Source organism: Octopus bimaculoides, chromosome 23 (genome assembly GCF_001194135.2).
Source record: "Octopus bimaculoides isolate UCB-OBI-ISO-001 chromosome 23, ASM119413v2, whole genome shotgun sequence".
NCBI classification, from domain to species: domain Eukaryota; kingdom Metazoa; phylum Mollusca; class Cephalopoda; order Octopoda; family Octopodidae; genus Octopus; species Octopus bimaculoides.
Window position 1 is genome coordinate 20,396,474 of NC_069003.1, and position 12,500 is coordinate 20,408,973.

The window sequence follows — 12,500 nt, forward strand, 5'->3', positions numbered from 1 at the left end:
ATATTTGTCCTCATCTTGTTTGTTGTTAACGCAACGTTTCAGCTGATATACCCTCCAGCCTTCTTCAGTTGTCTTGGGGAAATTTCAAACCTGGGTTCTCATTCCTAAGGTATTTTTTGATGTTATTATTATTGCTATTTTTATTATTAGTGTTCAGGTCACTGTTTGGAATCGAACTCGGAAGGCTGGAGGATATATCAGCCGAAGAAGGCTGGAGGGTATATCAGCTGAAACGTTGTGTTAACAACAAACAAGATGAGGACAAATATCCATCGAATGTAAATAATGTAAATAATGTACAGAATTCCTCATCTCTTAAATATAGAACTGTACTTTCTTTTCTGTTTTGTTATATGTCTCTCTTTCTGTCTATCTCTCCCATCTCTCTCTCTCTCTCCTCTCTCTCACTCCCCCTCACTCTGTCAAATCTTTCTTTACAAACTCTCTTTAATAATATCAGAATATCTGTGACCAGAAACAGAATTATGCCTGTTGATGGTTTTCAGAAAAGTAATAATGAAAAGTATTGCTCCTAGAACATCTTGCATCATCCCTCTGTACATAGCCTCTTCACATGCTAGAAATAGCAGTCAATTGATTGCTATTCTGAGGGTGGAAAAAAGAAAGATTCATTATTTCGCATAGACTGAGATGTAACAAAAATTGTTTTCATTAAATTTTATTAATTGCTGATAATTGTTATTGTTGCTATTGTCATTCAACCCTTTCGCATTCAAACTGGCCACATCCAGCCCGAATATTCTCCCTGTTTTATGTTCAAACCAGCCAGATCTGGTTTCTCACACTTTACCCTACAATGTCATTCTAAAAATATGCAATCACACCACCAAAATCTCAAAGCTATAAGAAAATACATGATTAATTAAAAACAGGGAGATTAAATAAGCATTATAATTGATAAAGTAATCTCACTACTAAAGGGTTAAATCAAGGTGGCTGATTAACATAATCGGTAGAGCAACAAGTTTAATACTCCAGTTTTGTTTTCTTTTATGTTTTGAGTCCAAATTCTTCTAATGACAACTTTATCTTTCATAAGTGGAATGGGGTGAATGGGTGGGGTCAATTCACTTGACTACCCTCCCCTCTACCACCTCCATCACCATCAGAAAAATCTTCACTAATTTTGTTATCAATTGATATTAATTTCTGTATTGATGCTTGCATCATTGTTGTTGTTGCTGTCAACCGATATGTAACACTGAAGATGTCCTCTAAGGTTTTATACATCATCATCATCGTTTAACGTCCGCTTTCCATGCTAGCATGGGTTGGACGATTTGACTGAGGACTGGTGAAACGTGATGGCTACACCAGGCTCCAATCTGATTTGGCAAAGTTTCTACAGCTGGATGCCCTTCCTAACGCCAACCACTCTGAGAGTGTAGTGGGTGCTTTTACGTGTCACCGGCATGAAGGCCAGTCAGGCGATACCGGCAACGACCGCTCTCAAAATGGTGTATTTTATGTGCCACCCGCACAAGAGCCAGTCCAGGGGCACTGGCAACGATCTCGCTCGAATGACCTTACACATGCTGCGGGCACAAGTGCCAGAAAGGCGACGCTAGGCACAGGTGCCATCACGATTTCGCTTGCTCCAACAAGTCTTCGCAAGCTGAGTTTTGTATCCAATGAAGGAGACGACGTTGGCATGGGTGCCAGTCGTTGAATTTAGTTCGATTTTGATTTCACTTGCCTCAACAGGTCTTTGCAAGCGGAGTTTAGTGTCCAGTGAAAGAAAGGTACGCATAAGTGGGCTGGCTACACCCCTGGCAGAGGCCTTGGATTTAGGTCTCACTTGGCTTGCCGGGTCTTCTTACACATAATGAATATCTCTAAACTTTACTATTCTAGTGAACAAAACTAGTGAACTGTACCAGTAAATTTTATACTCTTTGGTGAACACGTACCTGTATATTTTATATTCCCAGAGAACCCATATATTTTTATATTCCTGGTGAACCCATATATTTCAGACCAATGGTTCCCAGCTAGGGTCCATGTAAGATTTTATTATCTCCCATAAATTGGTTATACTTCTACAATTCACAAAATATTTTAATACTTATTTTCATACAATTTCTAATAATATTTAATAATAAAAAAATATGATTTTCTTCAAACACTGAATGGCTAGGAGAGTTCATTCAAATAAAATAGGAATCAAAGGGGTCTATAGCCAAAAAAATGGTTCAGAAATACTGACAAGGAACATACATACTTTACTCCCTTAGGGAACATTTATGTTTATATTCCCAGTGAACATGTAAATTCTATACTCCTGGTGAACATGCATATTCTGTATTCCCTGTGAAAATGTATACTGTATAATCCCAGTGAACATGTATATTGTATATTCCTAGTGAACATATTTATTTTATACTCTCAATGAACATATATATTGTATATCCCCAATGAACATATACATTTTATACCTCTAGTGAACATGTACATTCCCAGTGAACATGTATATTGTATATTTCCAGTGAACATAGATTTTATACTCCTAGGGAACATCTATTTTGTACATTCCCTGTGAACCTGTATAATTTATATTTCCTGTGAACATGTATATTTTATATTCCCACTGAACATGTATATTTTATATTCCCACTGAACATGTATATTTTATGCTCTCAGCGAACATATACATATTTTATATTCCTGGTGAAGAAATAAATATTGTGACCACTTAGACCTTTAATTAAATGGTTCCCTGCTTATAAAATAAAATAATTATTAGAATCCAACAAAAGCCATTTCATATAGTTTTACAAACTGAGATAAATTTGTGTAATATTGGGAGATGAAAGTATAAATGATACTCCCTCTGTTACAGGGAGACAGTGAGGTAATGTATGCATACAAAAAACAGAAAGCAACAAATGAAACAAACCTTCCTTTTTTTCTCTCTGATGGAAACCTTGATACATCGAATTTCCCCTAGCATACAAAATTATTGAAGGTTGTGTAATAAGAAGTTTGCTTCCCGACACCATGGTTCTGGGTTCAGTCTCTCTGCATGACACTTTGGGTAAGTGTCTTCTTCTATAGCCTTAGCCAGACCAAAGCCTTGTGAGTGGATTTGGTAGATGGAAACTGAAAGAAGCTATCCATTGTATATGTATAATTCTATACATTCGCCCGATACTCAAAAAACCCTTTTTGTTTGTTATTTCCTTGTGTTTGTATATGTACTTTTGTTTGCCTTGCTCAGGGGCTTAATACCTTCAGCTTAAGCCCTTGGCCAAACTGGTTTCAAGTAGTGTTGGAGAGGATTGGGCGAAACTATGTGAACATTCTAGACTCCGACTGAAGAAGCAATTGGCTGCGAATGATCCGTGTATCTTGTTTTGTCCTGTTTGCCATTGTTGTGCTATCATCCTTTTCCTGCTTGTTGTGTTTTGACGATTTCAGTTTGTTGTTTTTTACCTTTCATATACATATATATATATATATATGAATATATGAGATGAGTGGTTAGTGACTGCTGAGGACATGTGTAAGCTTGCAAGGAATGAAGCAAGTATGCTCTGCTGGATGCGTAATGTCAGTGTGCATACATGACAGAGTGTAAGCACCTTGAGGGAAAAGTTGGATTTAAGAAGCATCAGATGCAAGAGAGATGACTGCGCTAGTATGGTCACATGTTACGAATGAATGAGGACAGCTGTGTGAAAAATCGTCACACCCTAGAAGTTGAGGGAACCTGTGGAAGAGGTAGACCCAGGAAAACCTGGGATGAGGTGGTGAAGCACGACCTTCGAACATTGGGCCTTACTGAGGCAATGACTAGTGACTGGGACCTTTGGAGATATGCTGTGCTTGAGAAGACCCAACAAGCCAAGTGAGACCATAGCTCATGGCTTATGCCAGTGGGTGTAATGAGCCCATTTATGAATACCCCTCATTCATTAGGCAATAAACCTTGCTTGTGAAAACATTGAGGCAAGTGAAATCAAAATCAAAATTACTGATGTGGCCGTTGACAGTACCGCCTGATTGGCACTTGTACCAGTGGAACGTTAAAAGCACATCCGAACGTGGGGTGTAACCGGCCCATTTATGAGTACTCCTCATTCATTGGACAATGAACTTTGCTTGCGAAGACCTATTGAGGCAAGTGTAAACAAATCAAAATCACTGATGTGACCGATGACAGTACTGCCTGATTGGCACCTGTGCCAGTGGAACATAAAAAGCACATCCAAGCATGATCGTTGCCAGGGCCACGGATTGACTCCCGTGCTGGTGACATTTGAAAGCACCATTTGAGCATGATTGTTGCTAGCGTCGCTTTACCAGCACATGTGCTGGTGGTACGTGAAAAACAACATTCGAACGTGGTCGTTGCCAGTACCAGCTGACTGGCCCTCGTGCTGGGGGCATGTAAAAGCACCCACTACACTCTTACAGTGGTTGGCGTTAGGAAGGGCATCCAGCTGTAGAAACTTTGCCAGATCAGATTAAGTCTGGTGCAGCCTCTGGCTCACCAGTCCTCAGTCAAACTGTCCAACCCATGCCAGCATGGAGAGCGGACATAAAATGATGATATATATATATATATATATATATATATATATATATATATATATATATATATATATATATACAACAGGCTTCTTTCAGTTTCCGTCTACCAAATCCATTCACAAGGCTTTGGTCAGCTCGAGGCTATAGCAGAAGACATTTGCCCAAGGTGCCACGCAGTGGGACTGATCCTGGAACCATGTTGTTGGGAAGAAAGTTTCTTATTACATAGCCAGACCTGAATATAAATAATCTAATAAAATAAATGATAATATTAATAAGGTGACAAGTTGGCAGAATCATTAGTATGCTGGGCAAAATGCTTAGCAGCACTTCATCTGCCTTTATGTTCTCAGTTCAAATTCCACCGAGGTCAACTTTGCCTTTCATCCTTTCGAGGCTGATAAAATAAGTACCAGTTGAGCACTGGGGGTCAATGTAATCGACTTACACCCTCTCCACAAATTGCTAACCTTGTTCCAAAATTCAAAATCATTATCGGTTTCAAATTTAGATGGTGGTGAGCTGGTAGAGTCATCAGCATGTTGTGAAAAATGCTTGGCACCATTTTGTCTGTCTTTATGTCCTGAGTTCAAATCCCACTGAGGTTGACTTTACCTTTCATCCCTCTGGTGGCAGGGAGCTTGATAAAATAAGTGTCAGTTAAGCACTGGGGTCGATGTCATTGACTTACCCACTGTGCCCAGAAATTGCAGGCCTTGTGCCAAAATTTGAAATCGTTATTCATAATATTAATAGTTAAATATTCTATTCTCTAATAAAATTATTTAATAAGCTTTAACAATTTCTTGCTTTATTAACTTTGTTACTGTTCTTGTTTAGCCCAAGGCCAATACTGAACAAGTAGGTCTAAAATCATCTAAAGTCATTAATTCAAACCAAATCAATCTCATCTTATTAGTGTTGGGGGCAGAAAAGAAAGAACCTAGAACAACAGTTTCTTATGGGTTCTTCCCATTTCTAAGAGTAAAATTGTAAGTGCTTAAAGTTTGAATTATTTCTAGCATGTTCAAGGATCAGAGAGTTGGCAGCTTTCTTCCTTGTGGAATGTGTAAGTGTGCAATACCTGCATGGTGTAAAATTTTTTTATTTGATAATGACATTTAAGTGATTTGATAATGATATTAAGATGATTTGATGATGAAGTTTAGGTGATTTAATAATGGTTTCAAATTTTGCCACAAGGGTAGTAATTTTGCGGGAGGGGATGAGTCAATCACATTGATCCCAGTGTTCAACTGGTACTTATTTTATCGACCCCAAAAGAATGAAAGATAAAGTTGACCTCGACAGAATTTGAACTCAGAACGTAGCAACAGATGAAGTACCATTAAGCATTTCTCCCGGCATGCTAACGATTCTGCCAGCCTGCCACCTTTAGGTAATTTAATGATGATATTAAGATGATTTACTAATGATATTAAGGTTATCTGATAATGATGTTTAGGTAATTTGATATTGATATTTAGGTGATTTGATAATGATATTTACATGGTTTGACAATAATATTAAGGTAATTTGATAATGATATTAAGGTGATTCAGTTATAACATTTACATGATTTAATGATGATGTTTTGGTGATTTGATTATGATATTAACATGAACCCCTATGTACTCCATTCTTCCTTCTTCATGTATTTGTTTTCTATCATACCCAGTACATGGATACTGTCTGTATCTTTGTATCCCCTACATTTTAGTTATATTAATTTCTAAGCCCTTGTACTTTCATAATAAGTAGTACTACTTCCTCAGATATAGCATCTTGGTCAGAAAGGAGCAAGATGCCTACAGAGTTTCTAAGGTGTTCCACTTGTTATTTAATAATGACATTTAGGTGATTTGATAATGGTGTTTACATGATTTCATAATCATGTTTATATGATTTGATAAAAATACTAAAGTGATTTGATAACACTGTTTTGGTAATTTGATAATAATTTGATTATGATGTTTAGGTGATTCAACAATGATATTTAGATAACTTGATAATTATCAAAATCACCTAAACATTTAATAATGGTGTTTAGGAGATTTTGATAATTTCATCATCATGATCATGATCGTCGTTGTCATTGTTATCGTCATCGCCATCATCATTGTCATCATCATCATCATCATCTTTGTTGTTGCTGTTGTTGTTGTCATTGTTTTCATCCTAATCCTTATCACTATAATCATCACAACCCACCTCCTCTTCCACTTCTTCCTTCTTCTCATCATAATCACCATCACCATCATCATTATAATCATTATCATCAACAACACTATTGTCATCATTCTTGCATCAAATTTCCCAATACTAGCATGGGTTGGAAGAGACATATAGTTACTATTTTATGGCTGGAGGCTTTTCCTGTCACCAACCTTTACTTGGTTATCAAATAACAAGTATGTATTTTTTATTCCCCTGGTCTTTACATATCAAAACCTATGAAACTATTGAGCTGTGTCATATGTGTGGGAATGAAATTCGCTAAGGGCATGCAAATCCAGTTTTTCAGGAGTATGCTCAAAGCATTCTCATTGCCCTCAAGAAATTTTAGTGGGTGCACTTGCACATTTTGTACCTCCTGTTCCTGAACCTCCGAGTTGCATGATGTATTGTTTACAGGAGACATAAAACTAATCTCATTGTTTTTGCTCAAATGGTGACAATATGAACACTTACGAAGGCGTCGAGCTGGTAGAAATGTTAGTACACCAGGCGAAATACTTTGTGGTATTTTATCTGTCTTTATGTTCTGAGTTCAAATCTGCCGAAGTCGACTTTGCCTTTCATCCTTTTGGGGTTGATGAATTAAGTACCAGTTGTGTACTGGGGTCAATCTAATTGACTGACCCCGCTCCTGAAAAATTTTGGCCTTGTACCTAGAGTAGAAAAGAATATGAACACTTATGGAAACAATATAGAAAATTCCCATGTGAATGTGTACATGTGTGCATGCACATGCAAAAACAAACACACATACATACACATAATTGGACAAAAACCAGACTCTCTTATATTAAGTAGCAGAGTGGATATATTATTTATATGGACTGGCAATATGATTCACCTATGATCCTATTCAAGTAAGTGGTGAGTTATCTTGCATGTCACGAGGAGAGTTATGTTTCCTGTCATGGCTTTCAGGCATTTTAACACATGACAATTTGAGAGAGTATTCTCCACTATGCCAAGTTGCAGCCTACTGGTAAATACATGAAACTTATATGTTAAGCATATGTGGTTGATAATGTTTGATGTTGATAATGTTTGATGTTGATAATGTTTGATGTTGATAATGTTTGAAGTATATGTGGTTGATAATGGTTGATGTTGGTAGATGATGCTAATAAGCCACAAAAATAACGAAATATCAATGTCAATTTCTCCTAAATGGAATTGGGGGTGAGTTATCTCATCTGTCCATGACTCTAAGGTGTTTTAATACCCTGTGCTTCAAGAGAGCAGTCTCCACCATGTCAAATTGCAGCCTACTGGCAGATGCACAAAGCATTTACATTAAGTATATCTAGATGATAATGTTTATAACAAATAGTTTATGCTACCAAATGGTTTCATGTTACAAAACCTTCCAAGTGTGGAAATGTAAATTAACAATCACTGGATGTGGCTGAATGGGAGAGTAATGAAAGAGTATAGCTTGAACTCTTTATTAGGGGAGTCCTGAAACCATCATATTTGGTTTATGAATCTCAGAAATAAAAAAAAAAATACTTGAAGGAAACTCATACAGCCAGAAATATACAGACAAAATACAGTTTAAAAAACAAACATTTGCACATTCAGATACTCTCACTCACACACACTCTCTCACACACACACTCTCATTCACACACTCATTCTCATTCATACACACCCACACTCATTCACACACATTCTCCCCCACATACGCACTCTCACTCAAGTACCCTTCCCTGAATTTACTGGTCTTGTGCCAAAATTTGAAACCAACATTATTATTATTATTATTGTTATTATTATTATTATTATTATTATTATAGATCTCCTTGACATGTTGTTTACAAACCGGAAAAGTGGGTCAGATTTCCTGCTATGGCCATTGATTTCTTTGTCACTGGTCATGTCACAGACAGGTGAGTTTCCTTAGCATACTCTTTACTCTCTTTACTCTGTTACTTGTTTCAGTCATTTGACTGCGGCCATGCTGGAGCACCGCCTTTAGTCGAGCAAATCGACCCCAGGACTTATTCTTTGTAAGCCTAGTACTTATTCTATTGGTCTCTTTTGCTGAACCGCTACGTTACGGGGATGTAAACACACCAGCATTGGTTGTCAAGCGATGTTGGGGAGACAAACACAGACACAAACATATACATACACATACAAGCTCGTCGAAACGCCGGTGTTAAAACGTGGGTAGCTGATGAAGTAGAATGTTCTCTATGTGGCTCGTGTGTTCTCGTCTACGTTTGTTTGCAATGTCCTGTACCCAGATATGCACCTATACTTACAGGTGGATGTCGGTATGCACATACCTGTACGTATATATGCATATACTCATTTACTTTTGTTTATATATATATATATATATATATATATATATATATATATATATATATATATATATATATACATATATACGACGGTCTTCTTTCAGTTTCTGTCTACCAAATTCATTCACAAGGCTTTGGTTGGCCCGAGGCTATAGTAGAAGACACTTGCCCAAGGTGCCACGCAGTGGGAATGAACCTGGAACCATGTGGTTGGTAAGCAAGCTACTTACCACACAGCCACTCCTGCGCCTACACACTTCTTTCTGACTTCATTGTCTTCATCACCATCACCATCCAACCATTATCATTATTCTCATCATTACCACACGTAAGCATGCACAAACAGTGCTCACACAGAGACACACACACAAATATATACTCATGCATGTATGCACAAGCTGGATCATTGTTGAAATTGCAGTGTCATATTTCATCAGTTCAAAGAAATGCAATTTATGTCTGGCTGAAAAGTTTAACATTTTGATGCCATCCTTCAAGATGTTTAATAAAACAACTGAGCTTCTCTTTATGTGTTGGCATATGAACAAATACCAACAACAAAGATTTCAATAGCAGTCTGGAACTACAGTTCAAAGAGGTGCAAAATATATTCGGCCAAAAAATTGAAACATCTTGATGCTACTCTTCAAGCTGTTAAACAAAACAATTGAGTTTTTGTCTATGTGTAGGTATAGGAACAAATACAAAGTGTAAGAATTTCAATAATAGTCTGGATAACCACTGTACCATCACCTATAAAAGCATCCTTAACTACAGATAGATATAACATCAATACAGCAGTAGTTTTTCTGTCTATAGTTTTACATTGCATCCATAGTCACTATGAACAGTAGTCATTCCTCACTACAAGTATGGTAAAGACTGCCTTTGATCATGAATGACCATAGAATTGCACCTAGAAAGTTACCCTATGAGGCACAAGTCCCAGCAAGGTTGTTTATAGAACATGCATACCATCCTCTCCTCTCCATGCTACCAATGTTATCCAAGGGAAAGACAAAGGCCGATACAGCTTGGCACCTGTGATGTCGCAACTCATTTCTACAGCTGAGTGAACTGGATCAACGTGAAATAAAGTGTCTTGCTCAAGAACACAACACGCAACCTGGTCTGGGAAATGAACTCACTATCTCATGATTGTGAGCCCGATGCTCTAACCACTGAGCCATGCACCTTCACATGCTACAAATATAACTGACATGTAAAATGGCCATTTCTACAATCAATAACATGCTAGCTTCGTGTTGTTGTGGGCGCCAACCGTTATAACATGACCAAAGCTGACTAATAATGACTTAGACCAGTGGTTCTCAACTGGTTTTTACTTGGTGACCCTTTAGTTTACTATGTTACTCTGGTGGATGCCCCCAACCATTCAATATTCAAAATACTAATTCTATAGATACTTCCTTCAAAATTCCTATGTTGCTATTCACTTGGATATGTTGAACTATATCAAACATCAGAGAAAGAGACCTTGCAATACATACATTTAAATCAGAACTTTCAGTCAGTCTCTTTAGCTGAACCACCAAGTAGACATACCAACACCAGTTGTCAAGTAGTGTTGGGAGAGAGACACAAACACAAAGACACACGCACGTGCGCACGCACACACACACACACACACACGCGCACGCACGCACACACTAAACATATATATGATGGGCTTTTATGATGATGATGAGGATGAGGAGGAGGAGGCTAGTGATGAAGGTGATGATGTTGACGATAATGATGATGGAGATGATGATGGTGATGATGATGATGATGATGATTGTGGTGATGAAGGTGATGGTGGTGGTAATGATGACAATGGTGGTGATGCTGCTGCTGCTGCTGCTGTTGATGGTGGTGGTGATGATTGTGGTGATGATGGTAACAACGTTGATCATGACAATGATGATGATGGTCTTGGCGATGAAAACAGGTGATGGTAATGATTTTGGCAATGGTAGTGACAGTGATGATGATGACGATGACGACGACAATGATGATGACAACGATGACGATGAGACGACGATGATGAGGATAGTGATGACAGGTATCAACAACAATGACAACAACAAAAACAAAATTGAATGTTAACTATAAATGGAAACAAAATATGAGGTGGGTGTTGAAAAGTTTCTGGCTTTGGGAAAAAGAAAATACAGGAGGATCAGTTGATTATGATTTTATTCAACATATTCCCCCCTCAGATTCACACTATTATAGCAATGATCCTTCAGTTTTCCTAAGCCCTGTAAAAGAACTCAGAAAGTTGGGCCTCCAACCAGGGCTTTCTTTATACTCTTAAAGCCAAGAACTTTCCAGTGTCCCCTTGTAAATCTATGACAAATACCTTCCCTTCCTCACCTTTCCCATCTTCACCCTCCCCTCTCTTCTCCTCTCCCACCTGTCTCCTCTGCTCTCTTTTCCACTTTCCTTCTCTCTCCTCATTCTCTCTCTCTTTCTCTCCCTTTCTCTCAACCTCTTCTTTTCTGTATAATTTCAGTGGCGTATAACATCTGTGGACGTAGTTCTAAGTTGAGTATCACCAAGTCATTTGAAGCACACATAGAGGCAACTTTCTCGGACCAAAACATCAGCTTCTTAATAAAGGAATATTTCCAACCGACTGGAAGTATAGATGCTGTTGAATTAGGTGCTGTTATCCAGACAATCAATGGTGAAAAGATACAAGCCATATTCAACTACACGCACAATGAGCTTTTCTACATTGAAGGTACATGTACGGTTCATAAAACTGTGTAACAAAATTTCTTTTGTCTTTGGTCAGTAAGTGTTACTTCCTGTTTGCTTCTATCTAAAAATCAAAGGAAATCACTACCATTCCCTTCAAACTTTGCTTTTGTCACCTGGACATCAATGTTTTGAAACTGACCTACTTTCCATTACATTTCAGACAGATTCAGTGCTGAAGTTCTTGAAGCAAAAATATCGCTATAGCAAATATTCTGCTCAATACCACAGATTTGCTTGTCAGTTACTTGACCTTAACCACTTGAACATGTCCCTTAGTGGCTGACGATATGTGCATCTTTTATTGTGAGCAGGAATAGTTGTGGAGGATCATAGCCATGTGTTGAGAGGGATTCTTTAGGGTTTGAATAAATGTAACAAAAGCAAAGTCTGAAGGAAATATTAACCATTTTTCTTACTTTCAAAAGGTAAGCAAATAGGAAACAACAGTTGCTACCCAAGGACAAAAATCATGTTACGCAGCATCATATAAATAGTAGTAATGAAAGCACATGGCTTACTGGTTTAGGTGTTGGGCTCATGAGCATTAGGTTGGTGGTTCAATTCTTAATTCTGCTGGTGTGTTGTGTCTTCGAACAGAATACTTTATTCCACAATGTTTTAATCAACTCAGCT

At 37.8% G+C, this 12,500-nt stretch overlaps 1 protein-coding gene across 1 annotated transcript in view; it reads left to right on the plus strand.

Moving 5' to 3' along the window:
- LOC106884220 (uncharacterized) overlaps positions 1-12,500 on the plus strand; it is a 79,489-nt gene that overhangs the window by 1,442 nt on the left and 65,547 nt on the right. The window contains exons 2-3 of the mRNA XM_052976156.1: positions 8,586-8,678; positions 11,617-11,847. Coding sequence (XP_052832116.1) covers positions 8,597-8,678; positions 11,617-11,847 — 313 coding nt within the window. The 5' untranslated portion in view covers positions 8,586-8,596. The remainder of the gene's footprint in view (positions 1-8,585; positions 8,679-11,616; positions 11,848-12,500) is intronic.